The sequence below is a fragment of the Acartia tonsa genome, chromosome 1 (assembly GCF_053477335.1).
Source record: "Acartia tonsa isolate MP-2025a chromosome 1, ASM5347733v1, whole genome shotgun sequence".
NCBI lineage: Eukaryota > Metazoa > Arthropoda > Copepoda > Calanoida > Acartiidae > Acartia > Acartia tonsa.
Genome location: NC_137260.1, coordinates 26,190,872 through 26,208,250, shown reverse-complemented (window position 1 = coordinate 26,208,250; position 17,379 = coordinate 26,190,872). Strand labels below are relative to the sequence as shown.

At 34.0% G+C, this 17,379-nt stretch overlaps 3 protein-coding genes across 3 annotated transcripts; all 3 read left to right on the top strand.

The window, feature by feature from the left end:
* The first annotated feature begins 137 nt into the window (after positions 1-137).
* Positions 138-3,606, top strand: AsnS (asparagine synthetase). Its single transcript, XM_080156400.1, has 5 exons — positions 138-234; positions 517-631; positions 769-2,686; positions 3,003-3,058; positions 3,527-3,606. The coding sequence occupies exons 1-3, from the start codon at positions 166-168 to the stop codon at positions 2,301-2,303; spliced, it is 1,719 nt and encodes a 572-aa protein (XP_080012526.1). The 5' UTR covers positions 138-165; the 3' UTR covers positions 2,304-2,686; positions 3,003-3,058; positions 3,527-3,606.
* LOC145326957 (MIT domain-containing protein 1-like) lies at positions 2,606-5,663 on the top strand. The gene is made up of 7 exons (XM_080170415.1): positions 2,606-2,686; positions 2,999-3,058; positions 3,527-3,606; positions 3,997-4,042; positions 4,299-4,390; positions 4,696-4,746; positions 5,585-5,663. The coding sequence occupies exons 1-7, from the start codon at positions 2,606-2,608 to the stop codon at positions 5,661-5,663; spliced, it is 489 nt and encodes a 162-aa protein (XP_080026541.1).
* A 1,101-nt stretch (positions 5,664-6,764) lies between these two features.
* LOC145316103 (protein spinster-like) lies at positions 6,765-17,346 on the top strand. The gene is made up of 13 exons (XM_080156408.1): positions 6,765-6,945; positions 7,350-7,422; positions 7,940-8,013; positions 8,671-8,762; positions 9,109-9,226; positions 11,867-12,006; positions 12,271-12,529; positions 12,893-12,979; positions 13,302-13,447; positions 14,768-14,891; positions 15,729-15,826; positions 16,591-16,785; positions 17,045-17,346. The coding sequence occupies exons 1-13, from the start codon at positions 6,882-6,884 to the stop codon at positions 17,246-17,248; spliced, it is 1,674 nt and encodes a 557-aa protein (XP_080012534.1). The 5' UTR covers positions 6,765-6,881; the 3' UTR covers positions 17,249-17,346.
* Positions 17,347-17,379: the final 33 nt, after the last annotated feature.

Below are 17,379 nucleotides of genomic sequence, written 5' to 3'. Positions count from 1 at the left end.
TATATATAAAATGTACATGTACGACAAAATCATTTTGTTGATGACATTCTAGATTTCTTTACAATACCAAAATTATATTTAGTATCCTAATTTCTAAATGAATTTAACTTTTTTGCGATATTGGAATTGTTAAAAGGTAAAGTATTGATTTATGTTTCAGAGAGAATGTGCGGCATCTTGGCTTTGTTTTGTGCCAACGGGAATGGTAACAGCAGCTATGACCTTCGTGCCGAGGTCTCACATTTAATATTGTATTAAAATGTTAAAACATGAATGTTTTTTTCTCAGTCGTTTTTTCTATAAACACGCAAACGTTCTCAAAGGCATAATAGGACGTTTAAATATGGATTGGAAGTGTCTATATAAAATATATTATAATAACAAATAAAATTCATATTTTTATAACATAACATTGTGTATTTTCCCCTAGGTATCATTATTTATAAATCTAATTTGATTTCTAACTAAACCTACTTACTGTTTTCTATCATCTATAAATCTATGTTTATTATTTAGGTTCTCTCCTTGTCCAAGTTGCTGAGGCACCGTGGGCCTGACTGGAACGGAATCACCTGTTTCCGTAACTGCTATCTGGCCCATGAGAGGCTGGCCATTAACGGTCTTTTGTCAGGTCAGGATTAAAGTTATGTGTAAATGGTTCAATCTCCATGTTTTGGGGGTGGGGGGTTATAGATAGGAGTGTTACGTGAAGATTTCATAATTATATTTTTGGTAGCTCAAAATCTCATCGCTTTATTTTTGTATCAGGTGCCCAGCCAATCACCAATATTAGCGGAGAGGTTGCGCTGTCAGTCAATGGAGAAATTTACAATCATATTGAGTTGAGGGAACAGCTGGAAAAAGAATGCGAAAACAAACCTCAGTTTACCACCGACTCTGATTGTGAAATTATGTTGCATCTCTACAAGCATCATGGCCCAACTTTCCTGGAAAAGGTTTATGTGAATGGCATGTATGCATTTGTCTTGTATGATTCTGCTAATGATAAATTCTTTGCAGCTCGTGATCCTATAGGTATCATACCTTTGTATATGGGCTATGGATCTGATGGTACTATCTGGTTCTCATCTGAGCTAAAAGGACTGCAAAAGAATTGTGATCACGTGGAATTATTTCCTCCTGGTCACTACATGACTGGCAGCTCTATCAACAAGGATGTAACTATTCCAGTCCCCGTGCCTTTCTACAAGGATGAGTGGTTCACCAACCCAGAATTTATTCCCTCTAAGCCTCTGGACTTGAAAGAGTTTAGGGAGAATTTTGAGGCTTCAGTGCGTCGTCATCTGCTTGCTGAAGTTCCCTACGGTGTCCTGTTGTCGGGTGGCCTCGACTCATCTTTAGTTGCATCTGTAACTCATAGAGAATATAAGAAACAAGGTGGACAAGATCAATTAAGATCTTTTTGTATTGGTTTGAAGGGATCACCCGACATTGCTGCTGCTGAACAGGTAGCTAAATTTTTGGGAACCCGTCATTTTTCATTTGAGTTTACTGTGCAAGAAGGCCTGGATGTTGTCAGCGATGTTATTTATCACTTGGAAACTTTTGATGTAACAACAATTCGTGCAAGTACTCCCATGTTTTTGTTGTCAAGAAGAGTAAAAGCCACTGGATGTAAAATGGTGTTAAGTGGTGAAGGCTCTGATGAGATCTTTGCTGGATACCTTTACTTCCACAAAGCTCCTAACCCCACTGAGCTGCACAAGGAAACTGTCCGCAAAGTGCGTGACCTGCACAAGTATGACTGTCTACGTGCCAATAAATCAACAATGGCTTGGGGTCTGGAGGCAAGAGTCCCATTTTTGGACCGAGAATTTTTAGAGTACGCCATGAGTCTTGACCCTGCTGTCAAAATGTCTGGCAACAGAATGGAAAAATATATTGTCAGGCAAGCTTTTGATGACCCTGAGAATCCCTACCTGCCAAAGGAAGTTCTCTGGAGACAAAAGGAACAGTTTAGCGATGGTGTTGGTTATGGATGGATTGATCATCTCAAAATGGAGGCTGATAAAGTTGTCACCGATCTTCAAATGAAATTTGCCGCCTCAAGATTCCCTGTATCGACCCCTCGCACCAAGGAAGAATATATGTACCGCGACATTTTCTCCAGACATTTTCCGTCCCCTGCGGCCGCTGCCACTGTGCCCCAGGGCAAGTCTGTTGCTTGTTCAACTCCTGCTGCACTGGCATGGGATGAGTCATTTTCCCGCAATGCTGACCCGTCTGGTCGTGCTGTGGCTGGTGTCCATGTACAGGCCTATGAAGGAGACAAACAGCAATAAATCAAAACAATCTCTAAGCTGTAAATCTACCTATTTGACCGACCAAAGATATTTGAAACATGGAATCTCCCTAACAAGTTATTTATTTTGTTACCTTTTTGTTATTTTTTTGTATATTTGCACTGTTATGTAACATTTTATAAAAATCTAGACATCTTTTTTTGACGGGTAAAGTTATAAAAAAAGTATTTTTGCTAGATTTATATTTTTACACTTTTGCCATTGAACGGGTGCTTATAAATAAAACGAATTTGCAGATTTTTCAAATTTTTCAAATACCAATGAAATATTTCTAAATAAAAATGGGGTCTGCGGACGAAGCGGCTGCTATTGCCCTGTTAAAAAGGGCTGTGGAGCTTGACACCAGCAATAGATTAACTGAGGTAAGATGAAATATATATTTAAAGATTAATGTAAAGATCCGTAAAAACCAGTGTGTTGTACATTTAGATTAATTCTAAAAAGCTCCAACTTCATATTATAAAGCTTCTTATACACAATAATTCAACATAACCCTTTAAATCTAAATTTGGAAGGCCTGTCTTCCTCTTTTTTTCACCCCTCTCTCGCTCGGGTGACTTTCTTAGCACCCCACTGCCCTTGATTCTATAGGAATAGATCATCTTAACTTGCACAATTCCAAATTTTTATCATTTGAAAGTTTATTTCTATTGTTGTAATGTGTCTTTTTTGAGGCAGCCGTTTGCTACAAAGAAGGAATTCAACTATTTCTCACCGTTGTACAACAAATCCAGGTAGTTTGGTAACCATCTTTGTTTCTATTCATCATATAAATATAAAAGATTTAATAGTGTACAATGTACATAAACGTTTCACTGAGTTACTGACTCACTGAAAATTTACATATATCGCTATTAGAGGAAATGAGAGTCCTAAGTATCAAAGCTTTTTTAGTATATTGGTGTAAATGTATTACAAACCCATTTATTTTTCTTATTATCCCCTTGATGTGTGGTGACAGGATAAATATACTATTTTGTACTTTTAAGATTTTACACTAAAGTCCTTTTCAATTTTTAGCACATACATTTCTTAAATATACCAGGAGGAAGAGGACAACAAAATTTTAATCGATACCTATATATTTCTTCCTTCCTTTTTTTCTTTAACTTTGTATAGGTACTTAATACTTAAATGTTGAATCATCTGAACTGAAGATCTATATTATTTTAGTTTACCTAATATTATATATTTTATGTTAGGACAAGAATAAGAAAGCTAAATACAGAGAAAAAGCTGCAGAATACCTTGAAAGATGTGAAGTTATAGATGCCAAAATAAGGTATAAACCTGTTGATGATTTATGATAACAAACGGGGATGGGTTCTCTTAGTTTAGGTAATCTTCACATAAGCCCCTTTATTGCTTTAAGCAATTTTATTTTCAAATTTCAGAAGTCTTCGAATGGTTTTAAGCTTGTTTTCTAGCCCCTTTGAATACAAAGCCCCTAGATTTTAGGGAAACATTCACTAGTATAGAATAATAAACTGACCAATGGACATAATAATTGTAGAGCTGATGTTGATTGGTCAAGACAATTTGATTATGGAGTTTTAGAAACCTTCAGAGGAGGAGAGCCAAAATTACTTTAGCCATGTCAGTAGATTCTTCACAAATAAATCAGCAGTCTCTAAACTGAGTAAATATAAAGCCTAAAAAATATATCTTTTAGAAAAGACAAAGAAGCCGGAAAGTTTCATGAACACGTTAAAATACAGGTATAAAGTTAAACATATTTGATATTTTATCCTTTATTAAACAATGTACCTAGTAACGTTTTTTTTTGTCAGCAGCATTTCGATAACTACTGAACTGGTCGATTTCTTTATTTTTGAAGCTTTACAAAGGTCTCGGGATGGTTTTGGGCAAATGAAAATTAAGTACCTAGTGTTGTTCGATTGAGTTTAATCTTTATCATTTAGTAAAGTATTAACAGTAAATGATAAACATATTTGAAGAAAATAAATATTTTAGTCTGGATCCATTGGTTATGGATATGAAACCTTGTTTGGAAGATTTCTTGACGAAGAAGTTAAAAGCATAGCCGTTGAGGACCCGTATATTAGGTAATATTCTTTTTAATATTCTTAGTTTATTTTTAAAAGAAGCCAATTAATTGAGAAAGATTAGAGGACAGATAGGTAATGATAAACTGGATATAATTCCTAACATGCCTCTAATCATAAATTTTTTGTATCTATTAAAATAACACCTTTTTTTCTTATTTTAGATCTCATCATCAAATAGTTAACTTTCTGAGATGTTGCGAACTTTTTGTCAAAAAATGCTCAAGGTATTAAAACTTTTGAACCTTAGATACTCATTTAGTTTACATGTACTTTTTTTTAGAAAAAAATATTTTAATATTTAGATTAGAAGAAATCAAACTAAAAACTTCCTACGACGAGATCAACAAGGCAATGTTTGATATAATTTTGTTTAATCAATAAATTCCTATTCGAAAAAGAAAAAAATCAATCTTAATCTGTTGAAAATCGGTTTTTTTTGCATTGTGTATTGGAACTTGGGAATCGTCATTTTTATAAATAAAAATAAATGGTATAGTAGATATAAAAAAAATGTGTTTCGAATGGACGTACAGACTTCCTGGTAATAATTATGTCCTAGAAATGTTCCGTATTGTTACAGGGATCCTCGTGCAAGGCTCTAAATCGATAGAAGATTCTAATATACCTTAATAAACAATGAAAGATGATTGGCAGGCATGTAAAAACGTACTTCAAATTAAAGAAAAAAATATATAAATCTTTAAAACATGAATGTCATCATTTTAGAATGAGCAAGAAAACAAGTTTAAAGAGCTAACGTAAGTAAAAACTTTATATACAGATTTAAAGTTTAGATTAAAAAGTATACTTATCAACAAACATACAAGTATATTTTGTATCTCAAACTAGCGGGTTCGCACCGTTAGGGACTCTTTAGAGAAAAGGGGATTTTTTCTAGGTGTGATTTCAATAGGATAGTGGAGGTAGCCTCCCACAAAATATTTGTAAACCTCCCTCGGACCTACAAGAAGCCTCAAAGTAGAAGAGAATCATATCACTCCAGTGCATAGTGAAATCTTAATCTACAGACAGACAACGACTGACACCCTGTTACTTTTTATATACCTAAGGATAAACATTTTTAAAAAGAAGCTGATATTTACCATATATACATTATTCTATATTTTCTCAAAATCATATTGCAACGAGCATGTTGGCAATTCCAAGTTTTTAAAGTAATATAACTTTCAGGAATAGTTTGGTGAAGAAAAATGTGAAACTTGAAGTAGAATATTCTTCAACTCTTCATGACAGGAATTGTTCAATGTAAAAAATATTTATGTTTTTACCTATTATATAAAGTATTAAGGTTTTTTGTCTGTGGCTTAAAATTTGGAAAAATACTAAACTGAAGAAGTTTTTGATTTTAGTGAAGCTTCAGAAAAAGCCTCGGGATGTTTAAGGATTTTTTATTTTGAGATTGAAGTCTTGGGATGGGTTTAGGCTATGTTCTGCACACATCCATTTCCCTTCGAATTCGGAGCCATTTTTAAGATTTTTCAACAAAGAAAATTTTTTTTTATCTTATTTTAATTGAACAATAATACAGAGAAATTCGGCTAAATACAGGTTGGATTATCAAGATTGGACGAGGATTAGATATATTTAGGAAAATATTTATGATTAGTAGATTGTTAACTGCCCTAAGAAACAGGGATGAGAACATTTATAAAAGCGTAGCTCAAAAAATTAGACAGATAAACGAACATTGACAAATATCTAAACAAAATTTCCATTTAAATCTACACAAAATTACTTAAATAGATGCCTAATACAGACATACTTACTATTTCAGACTTCTTTATAGAGATTCTTCGCCATTTCAAAAGAAGCTTATTTAAAATTTAAGAAATCCTCGGACAACTGTCTGTAAAACCATACAAGAAATCCTCAGAAATAAATATTTATACAGAGCACCAGAAGGAAAAATTGTCCTGGGTTATTTTGACCTAGACTTGAGGCCATGTTTAGAAACTACAGTGGATATATTTTTCAAAAACGACAGATGATAGAAATAAAATGAACATCTATTTGAAGTAATGATTTGATCTGTGATTTAAGTGTCTTATCTATAAATTTATAGAAGCGTGGTTATTTTTTTCAAAATTGATTTAGTCTTTTCCGACCTTAAAAGATACTCATTAAAATACTTAATTTATCAATCGTTCTACTTAAAAACAAAAGTCATAATAGACTCCTTCATAATCCATAATACATTTATCTATTTTTTCATAAAAAAAACGCCAACTTATTCAAAATTGCTTAAATATATTTGATAATATATTGCGCTACTCATGAATATGATCATAGTTGACCTTGTTAAAGTATCTTTATTTCATTTTATTTATGACATACATTAATTTTCTCAACTTAAAAACATCTTATTTTTCAGAATAACCCAACATGTAAAGAATGTGACAGATAATTGAACTACAAAATTTATACAAACCAACATTTTATAAATAAAAAACCTGTATTAAAATTCAAAATGTCTGGAGTATCTCGGTGGAGGGAACAAAGGGACGACGAAGAAAATTTGGTGGCAGATTCAGGGAATAATTCTTAATTTTTAAACAATGTCAACTCCACGGTCCCCAAAGTCTTATGATAACTTTTACTTATTCGTTTGCTTAAAAACCTTGGGGACTATTATTAAATTATGATTGATTGGTTCATTTAGTTGAGTGGCCAATCGTTTCAACCACTAAGTTATCCACAGAAGGGGTAATTTTGTGTATCATCATTAGAGATGTATATCAATTTATCGGCTATTGTCTTATCCCTTTAGATCCCTGAAATCATAGTATCTTTATGTAAGATATATGTATCTCGAACAATTTAATAAATTGTTTATTGAATGGAAAAGACAGACCAACCACATTAGTACCTAATATTAGTAGATAAGCTGTCATAAAAAATGTCTTTAAATAGGTAAATATTTAAGAATTGACTTCAGATGGAACACTGAGATCATCGAATTCTTCTCGTCATCAACAACAACAGCAAGAACGGCCATCATATATTCCCAGGTAGAGTTATAAAACGTCCAAAATTCATTTTTATTCATAGTTTACCGGCTACGCCCCTAGAGGCCTCTAGGAGTCCTTACGGGGAGGGAGGTTGTCCCTCACATTACATTTTAGTTTTAAAAAGAAAAGAAAAATCGGAGGGGGGGGGGGGGTATTGAGTGTGGAGGCACCTACTCCCAAAATAATTAATAACGAACCTTCACTGAACCCATGATAAGCTTTATTGCAAAGAAGAATGATATCGGTACATCGATCATTCTCGACAAATAGATAGATTGTCTATTAGTAAACTAACCATTTACAAGGAAAATTCAACCATTTTGACATTTCAGCGCTATTTTTATTATCAAATAAAAGTTTTGTATCAATTTTAACGGATTCTATTTTTACCCCTTGAGTTATTTAATAGCTTCAAATGATTTTTTAGCTTTCTAGGATGTTTTAAAATTTACCAAATATTGTTTGACGGAATCCGTTTAAAATAAATGTTTTTTTGTGTTATGTCATTTATTTTTAGATTTGAATATCCTCGGATAACAGAATGGTGGGAAGGATTAAACAAAAGCAATGCACTATCTGTTCTTATTTTAGGTAAATATTTATACGGATTATTTCTCATTAGAAAGGGAGGGAGGAGACATTGGGCTGTAAATTACACTAGTACCCAAAGTTTTTATTATCTTATTCGTTCGCTCATAAACTTTGTGTACTTTCATTGAATTTTGATTGGTTGATTCAAATATAATACGTAGCTTATTAACCAATAATTGTAATGTACAGAAGAGGTAATGTTGTTTATCAACATTGGGGATTTACTTTAATCTATTATACTTTGTCGCATCCCTTAAGACCCCTGGAATGGTAGCAACAGAGTTTATACCAACATTTATAGGACTTTCTGTAACAAATATTTTAAAATTATTTGGATATTGGTCACTTGTCAGTTCAAGTAGTTTTATAGTAGTACTTGTTCATAATTGTGCCACTCTGGTCATCCTAAAGCATTAAGGTTTATTTTGTATGAAGCTTAAGATTTCAACAACTACTGAACTCATTGTGTTATATTTAAAGAGAGGCTTTGCATAGGTCACGAGATGTTTTTAGACAATTTACTTATTAAATTTCAGCAATAAGATGGTTTTAGGATGTTTTTATTCTAACCACATTGAATACATAGCCCCCAGATACTAAGGGGGCAACCGCTAGTAAAATAAAGAATGTCATTAACTTTCCTTAATGATATTTTAGTTTATGTAAACCTGATAAACTACATGGACCGGTCCACAGTGGCGGGAATGTTAAATGAAATTAAACACGACAAAGATTTTAATATTACAAAGGTAAGTACAATTTCACAATAATATTATTGTTTATAAATATGTAATGCAATTGAAGCTGTTTAACATGGTATGATGCTAATACATATTTAATGTGTAAAAGTTTAGATAATGGAAAATTAAGGTTTTTCTAGATATAAAAATAACATTAATTTCAATTTGGTCTCGCAATATTTCAATTACGAGTTCTCTCCTTAAATCACTTAAATTTTTAGACGGTTGACAAAAGTATTAAAATCATATGTAAACCGTTTATTTTTACAAAAACTCTATTTTCTTATCTTCTAGCCAAAAAACCTTCCTAATTTCTTTCACAAGTATTCTATATAACTCTTCCTAATATTTTTAGGATAAATGGTTGGGTCTACTGCAGACAGCTTTTGTAGTTTGTTATATGCTTTTTGCACCAGTCTTTGGTTACCTGGGTGATAGATACTCTAGAAAACTCATTCTTGGAGTTGGAATTAGTAAGTGCATTAAATTTATTAAAAATGAAAAATAAAATTGCTCTTTCGTTCTAAAATGTGTACACTTTTTAACTAGGTTGGATTGTTCCTACACTTTTATACTATTGTCCAATTAAGGGATTGATGACCTAGACTTTCAATACATATTTTTTATTACATTGTTGTTTCATAATAACCAGGGACAAGGGATTAGGATTTTGGCAAACAATTCTAAGGGAAATATTTTGTTATTTTCTGATTTTATACTCGCTACATTTGGCTTCATCGCCAAAAGAAGTTTTACCCCAAGTTTACTCTGACAAACAGAGTGTCGGAGCCGTATAATTTTGATGCGGCTCCGGCTTCGACTCCTACCTTAAAAGGGGGACGTAACTGAAGACTTTTTGATGCAGGGGGGGGGGGGGTTTTCTCCGGAACCACTTGATGAACCGTGCAGATTTTTTGGACTTAAGCTTTTATGGGTATGAACATCTCATGGTTTCGAAGTCACCCCCCTACCCCCACCCCCTAGCCCCCCGGGGCTCAAAAACCCCCTAAAAATGAACCTAACCTTAATTTTCTCAAAAACTATTTGACCAATAGATATGATTTCTTAGAATTAAGCTTTCATGCTAATCAACTATCTTTTAGATTAGAAGTCACCCCCCGCTACCAACCCCTAGCCCTCCGGGGCTCAAAAAAAACCCTGAAAATTAACCTAACCTTAATTATCTCAGAAACTATTTGACCAATAGATATGATTTCTTAGAATTAAGCTTTCATACTAATAAACTATCTGTTAGATTAGAAATCACCCCCCTGCTGCCAACCCCTAGCCCTCCGGGGCTCCAAAAAACTCTGGAAATGAACCTAACCTTAATTATCTCAGAAACTATTTGACCAATAGATATGATTTCTTAGAATTAAGCTTTCATGCTAATAAACTATCTTTTAGATTAGAAGTCACTCCCCTGCTGCCAACCCCTAGCCCTCCAGGGCTCAAAAAAACCCTGGAAATGAACCTAACCTTAATTATCTCAGAAACCATTTGAGCAATAGAGATGATTTCTTAAACTTAAGTTTTTATGCATATAACTTGACTTATAGTTTCGAAGTTACCCTCCTGCCTCCAACCCCTAGCCCTCCGAAGCTCAAATTAACCTAACCTTAATTTTCTCAAAAACTATTTGACCAATAGATATGATTTCTTAGAATTAAGCTTTCATGCTAATAAATTATGTTTTAGATTAGAAGTCACCCCCCTGCTGCCAAACCTTAGCCCTTCGGGGCTCAAAAAAAACCTGGAAATGAACCTAACCTTAATTATCTCAGGAATCATTTGATAGATAGAGATGATTTCTTAAACTTAAGTTTTTATGCTTATACCTTGACTAATAGTTTCGAAGTTACCCTCCTGCCTCCAACCCCTAGCCCTCCGGGGCTCAAATTAACCCTGAAAATGAACCTAACCTTAATTTTCTCAAAAACTATTTGACCAATAGATATGATTTCTTAGAATTAAGCTTTCATGCTAATAAATTATGTTTTAAATTAGAAGTCACCTCCCTGCTGCCAACCCCTAGCCCTCCGGGGCTCAAAAAACCCTGGAAATGAACCTAACCTTAATTATCTCAGGAACCATTTAATAAATAGAGATGATTTCTTAAACTTAAGGTTTTATGCTTATAAACTGACTTATAGTTTCAAAGTTACACTCCTGCCTCCAACCCCTAGCCCTCCGGGGCTCAAATTAACCCTAAAAATGAACCTAACCTTAATTTTCTCAAAAACTATTTGAACAATAGATATGATTTCTTAGGATTAAGCTTTCATGCTAATAAATTATGTTTTAGATTAGAAGTCACCTCCCTGCTGCCAACCCCTAGCCCTCCGGGGCTCAAAAAACCCTGGAAATGAACCTAACCTTAATTATCTCAGGAACCATTTGATAAATAGAGATGATTTCTTAAACTTAAGTTTTTATGCTTATAAACTGGCTTATAGTTTCGAAGTTACCCTCCTGCCGCCAACCCCTAGCCCTCCGGGTCTCAAATTAACCCTAAAAATGAACCTATCCTTAATTTTCTCAGAAACCATTTGATCAATACAGCAGATTTCTAGGACTTTTATGGTTTAGAAGTCACCCCTCCTAGCCCCCCGGGGCTCAAAAAACTACTTTTCTAGGAGAAGAAGGATGTCAATCAATTTTGTGAGAGTCTTCAGTTACGTCCCCCTTAATATATCAATTTTTGTTCATTATTGAATTTGATAAAATAAAATAAATAATATAAAATATTTTGCTTTTATTTGATTAAAGCTATATAAAAGTAGAAGGATGTGTGTCTATTTGTTAAGTAATAGTTTTTCAGTTTATTATATGGAAATAGACCGTTGCCAAAGTATAATATTACTTTTTAAAAATTTTAGCTAATCTGGAGCCGGAGCCGTTTTTAACGAAAAATACGGCTCCGGCTCCACCATAAATGTTGCTGCTCCCGGCTCCGGCTCCGAAACACTGCTGACAAAGTACCTATATTTTCGGCATTTTAAAGTTGAATTAAGTTGCTTGCCTTTCTGAATCAAGGCTTCTTTATGAAAAGTTTTAGAACGCGTCGCCCGCCATTTTGTAATCCTTAACAAATAATTACGTTGATTTTTCAGGTTTTTGGAGTCTTGCGACCTTGATAGGCTCCTTCATGAAAACATTTCCTGGTTTTCTTGCGTTCAGAGCTTTAGTTGGGGTAGGGGAGGCCTCGTATTCTGTGGTTGCTCCAGCAATTATCTCAGATCTTTTCTCTAAGGTAATAAACTAAACACTAATGTTGGGATTTTCAACAACAAAAAAAAGATAGCATTATTGTAAAAGATTCCGTGATTATAAATATCTCGGATTGTCTATAACAGCTTAAAAAACGGAATTAAACTTCCAAGAACATATGCCCTAACTTATTAAATCTCTAAATTTTACTTCTTCTATGTTATACAAAATATGCTTCTTAAAAATCTTAGCCAAGTTTTGCCAATTTTTAGGTAAAAAAACTGTATGTCTTAATTCTGATGTTTAGGACGAAAGATCAACAGTGCTTGCCATATTCTACTTTGCCATACCCGTGGGCACTGGCCTTGGATACATTGTCGGATCCGAGGTGGCCGGGGCGTTCGGCGACTGGCGCTGGGGGCTTAGAGTTACACCCATCATGGGAGCCATAGCTGTCCTTGGCATTGTCTTTGGTATGACAGATCCTCCCCGGGGACAAGCGGATGGATCACACCTGAAACCCTCAAGTCCTGTCAGTGATGTTAAAGCCCTTGCAAAGAATAGGAAAGCTAGTTTATTTCTTTACAAAAATTTTAAAACAAATATATTAATCCGCGACTGTAGTGATAGGTTCGAATCTCTGCCTAACACCGTGTCAAAATGGAATAAGTTATAAATGGTTCCTAATTCCTAAGCCTGACATGTCATGTGCGCGACATAAATAGTTAGAGTAGGGGCAATGCCTTGGCCCAAAACCGAAGCAACTCATTACCATGGACGTCCAGTTAAAGGTCGTGCAATTAAAGGGTTGGTTGGGCGGGCATTTTACCATACATATCGTCCTATATTATTCTTAAAGATACTTACATAGATTTATTATTTAAAAGTTACTTAATTATTGATTTAAACAGCTATTTTGATTGCCAGGAGTTTCACCCTGTCTACCATAGCATTTACCTGTGTTACCTATTGTGCTGGTGCACTCATGTGGTGGGGGCCTAACTTTGCTTTTGTAGGTATGTGATTTTACAATCTTTGCTAATCGTTCGGCATTTAAGTCTGTAATCACTTCATTGTTAGGAATTTAAATTTGTTCAGTTGTGGCAAAACAACTTATCAAACGGGAAATTACTTTGAAGTGTTGTACCTAACCATTAAGCTCACACTAGAAAATAAATTAATTGAGTATTTAAAGTTACTCTTCATAATTTTAAACTAAAAATGTTCGTGCAAAATGGTTGGTTGTCTGCAATAGTCAGGATATTTGTGCTTGTGACCCACTATAGAAGGTTGGACCTCCGTCTCTAGGTATTCATTTTTTTTTTAATGTAAATTTAGGAGCAAGATCCAACTGTGGTAACAAAGCTGGTTGTAGTGACATAACTCTGGAAAGTATCAGCTACAAGTTTGGAATAGTGATGACCTTGTCAGGGCTGCTGGGTGTACCGTGTGGCTCCTATATGTCACAGATGCTTAGACACCAGGTAAATAGAAATAATCGCTTTTCTCGTATTCATTCGAATCCGGTGGATAGGAACCGGTTCTTATCCATACGAAAAAACTATGTCTAGCATCGTATTATACTAATATCAAGCTTTTTACGAATATAAAAATGTACAATCATAAGATTTAAACCAGTTTTTTAGCCCGTTCCTTCGGCACCTCGGGGTTAAAAAACTGGTTTTAATCTTATAATTGTACATTCTATATCCGCGGAAAGCCGTTTATAATACGATGCGAGAAATAACTATTACAGATCTTCAAAATTGTACAAAAAGCTAATTTTGATGTGAGACGGAATTTATGAGGCGTTCCAAGTGTCTATCGAGCTTATGAAACCCCTCTCTCTATACTTGGATAGTTTAATGTGTATTTTTAAGATGTTAAATTAAAATAAGCTTTGATTTAAAAATGAAAGGGATAGTTGCACGAAGTGCATTTTAAAAAAAATTAGTGAACTTAGACAACGTAGTAATGCATAATATAAAGTTATTTAATAAAATTAAAAGATTTGACCAGGGATTTTCCTCGAAAAATGAGTTTTTCATTTTTATTTCCTACTTCGTTACATGTTATATATGGCGAATTCTTTTTTGTCAAAAATACAAATTTAGCATTTACTAGTTAATAGAACTTCAAACTTTGTATACAACAAAATACACATAACAAAGAATGACCAATAAAATATATATATAGTATAGTACTTAAAGTATTGAACTTTTTATATGTCTTAGTAGAATATATTAGGCATTGGATAGATATGATTATGTGTTAAAGAATTTTAACATTGACCTGACCGACGATTGACAATATCTAAAAAAGTTAAAGTGATTTGCCACATAAATTACACAAGAATAGTCTTTTTTTTCTCTAATATGTATACCCAAATAAGTTTATAAAAGTTTTATAAAAAGTATCTATAGAAAACCTGTCCTATGACCAACCGAAGGTTATTTTTTATGTTTTTTAAGTAACTTGCCCCAATTTTCTATAACTCTTGTGAAATATGCGGCATATCATTCTCTAATACTGGTGTTTTGGGTATACATATTAGGAAAAAAATAGACCATTCTCATGTAATTTATGTGGCAAATCACTTTAACTTTTTTAGATATTGTAAAATAAAAAAAGTTCGGTCAGGTCAATGTTAAAAATTTTTTAACACAATCATATCTATCCAACGCTTAATATATTCTACTAAGACATATAAAAGTTTACTACTCTAAGTACCTTAACTCTTTTAATACGCTTCGTGCAACTATCCCTTTTATGAAATACGCAACAATGTAATCCCTTTATTTTAGTATCCTAATGCTGACCCCTTGGTGTGTGGCTTCACTCTTCTCCTATCTGTGCCTATATTATTCTTTGGTTTCCTGAGTGCTGATTATTCTCTACCACTCTGCTATGCTCTCACATTTACCGCAGGTATTATTTACTCCTCTTTGTACCTATATATTATTCTTTGGTTTCCTGAGAGCTGATTATTCTCTACCACTCTGCTATGCTCTTACATTTACCGCAGGTATTATTTACTCATCTATGTACCTATATATTATTCTATGGTTTCCTGAGTGCTGATTATTCTCTACCACTCTGCTATGCTCTCACATTTACCGCAGGTATTATTTACTCATCTCTGTACCTATATATTATTCTATGGTTTCCTGAGTGCTGATTATTCTCTACCACTCTGCTATGCTCTCACATTTACCGCAGGTATTATTTACTCATCTCTGTACCTATATATTATTCTATGGTTTCCTGTGTGCTGATTATTCTCTACCACTCTGCTTTGCTCTCACATTTACCGCAGGTATTATTTACTCATCTCTGTACCTATATATTATTCTATGGTTTCCTGTGTGCTGATTATTCTCTACCACTCTGCTATGCTCTTACATTTACCGCAGGTATTATTTACTCATCTCTGTACCTATATATTATTCTATGGTTTCCTGAGTGCTGATTATTCTCTATCACTGTTTTCAATGCAGTTATATCAGATGTTTGACACATTTATTTAAAGCAGGGGGAAATGCATTGCCAAAAAACAAGCACAACTCATTACATTTCTCAGCTAGAACTTCCAGACAAGGATCGTTAATAAAAAGATTAGTTGTCTGTAGGGCGCTTGACCATATAGCCATAAACTTAATTAAGATCTCGTTTAGAAATACACTAGATCGTTCTCGTTCTCTATAGGCTACTGTATATTTAATAAGAATCTTCATCTTTATTTGCAATACATGACTTTTATTTTAGGGCTGTTACTGAACGCCAATTGGTCGATTGTAAGCGATATGACATTGTACATAGTTATTCCACCAAGACGAGCCATCGCTTCGGCCACACAAATTCTGGTAAGTAACACTTTTAAAGAGTAGTTGTATGCCTTTTTAAAAGCTAAGCTTTTCTATAATTAGGGTCGGTCCGTCCGTCCGAGATAGATAGCTTTTATTCGTTAATTTAGGCTTGTTAGAATTGTCCTATCGATTTCAAACTTTGCATGATGATTCCTGTAGTAGTTAGGTACGATTTTGAAAGCGTAGCAACTCTATAATCATTACCAGAATGTCCGTACGTTCATTTTAAACATGTTGATTTTTCTACTTTTATAACAACAAATTTTTTTTGTGATCTAATTATCCGTTTGATCTGATTTTTGGTATATTGATTCCTGGGATAACAAAGAAATATATTATAAGAGAAGCAACTCTATAATCGAGTTCTATAAATGTAAGTATGTCCATAAATATTATCCTGTATCAAGCAGTTTTTCAACAAATTTACTTACAATTTTGCTTCGACTCTTATACTTTTATATTCTGATTATTCAGTTTAGACACTATACAAGTGTTAATGTCCGTTTGTCCTACCGTTTCAGTGCTTCGCTTTTATGGATGTTGTCATCCTTGTTAATATAAATATTCACCTTTTCTTTTAAAAATTTTTTTATCCGTATATAAAAGTAACAGGGTGTAAACCAAGATGTTTCTCCTTTACTGTATAGCTTTCAAATAGTTTCTGGGAAGGTTAAAATTAATTATGGAATGGATACCACCACCCTCTTAAGAGAAATCGCCATTGGTAATGATTATTTTGATGACTCAATTTTATTGTGTAGGTATCCCACATGTTTGGTGACGCATTTTCTCCATATCTTGTTGGTGCCCTGGCTGACTCATTTAAACCATACATTCAACCCACACACAACCCTTCGGAGGATGTATTAGCCCCGGGAGCCGTTCTTACGCCGGAGGAGTACTCCGTGGAGTTTAGGGCCCTACAGTATGCCCTCTTTTCTTGTTGCTTTATGCAGGTAATCTTTATAACTAAAAATTTTACTAATTAAAAATGGAAAGAAGAACATTTGATTATGTTTGTAAAAATCATCTATGTGATTTATTGAGTAGAAAAATTCCTTAGCATTGAAATAAACTACGGTTATTATGTACTTTTTACTATCTTTTGCGACTGTAGAATCTTAAACTGCGATATATGCTTTTTTTAAATCATGTACAGCGTTGCCGTCTTTGCATATTGGTTGCTTTTCTTGACCTCTCTACTTTTTACTTCAGAGCTTGGGTGCTTTCTTCTTCATGGTGGTGTCCTGGTACGTGGTAGGCGACAAGAGCAGGGCAGAGAGGCAGATACACACCAACTCCGCCATCATAGAGAACACAGAGGATGAGGCGGCGGTTCTCACGGCTGACGGCGACGGTCCCATTATCCGCGGAGGCGATGCTCGGGTGCACCACAGGCCTAATATTGTGGATACATAATCCAAATATTTTTATTAATCTTCTCGTAAACGTGTGATAAATTTTGATAGTATACCTAGACTGGCTTTTAAGTGTATCATTGAATTGGATGTTACAGAGTAAAATGATTTTTCACAATCATGAGTTTCCTT

What these genes read in the sequence shown, in the direction of transcription:
- AsnS (XM_080156400.1), top strand. Translation starts at nt 166, where the DNA reads ATGTGCGGCATCTTGGCTTTGTTTTGTGCCAACGGGAATGGTAACAGC. An exon ending in GCTATGACCTTCGTGCCGAG is followed by an intron (nt 235 to 516) that starts GTCTCACATTTA and finishes TTTATTATTTAG; the next exon opens with GTTCTCTCCTTGTCCAAGTT. An exon ending in CATTAACGGTCTTTTGTCAG is followed by an intron (nt 632 to 768) that starts GTCAGGATTAAA and finishes TTTTTGTATCAG; the next exon opens with GTGCCCAGCCAATCACCAAT.
- LOC145326957 (XM_080170415.1), top strand. Translation starts at nt 2,606, where the DNA reads ATGGGGTCTGCGGACGAAGCGGCTGCTATTGCCCTGTTAAAAAGGGCT. An exon ending in CCAGCAATAGATTAACTGAG is followed by an intron (nt 2,687 to 2,998) that starts GTAAGATGAAAT and finishes GTCTTTTTTGAG; the next exon opens with GCAGCCGTTTGCTACAAAGA. An exon ending in GACGAGATCAACAAGGCAAT is followed by an intron (nt 4,747 to 5,584) that starts GTTTGATATAAT and finishes TATAACTTTCAG; the next exon opens with GAATAGTTTGGTGAAGAAAA.
- LOC145316103 (XM_080156408.1), top strand. Translation starts at nt 6,882, where the DNA reads ATGTCTGGAGTATCTCGGTGGAGGGAACAAAGGGACGACGAAGAAAAT. An exon ending in AAATTTGGTGGCAGATTCAG is followed by an intron (nt 6,946 to 7,349) that starts GGAATAATTCTT and finishes AATTGACTTCAG; the next exon opens with ATGGAACACTGAGATCATCG. An exon ending in CTTCGGCCACACAAATTCTG is followed by an intron (nt 15,827 to 16,590) that starts GTAAGTAACACT and finishes TTTATTGTGTAG; the next exon opens with GTATCCCACATGTTTGGTGA.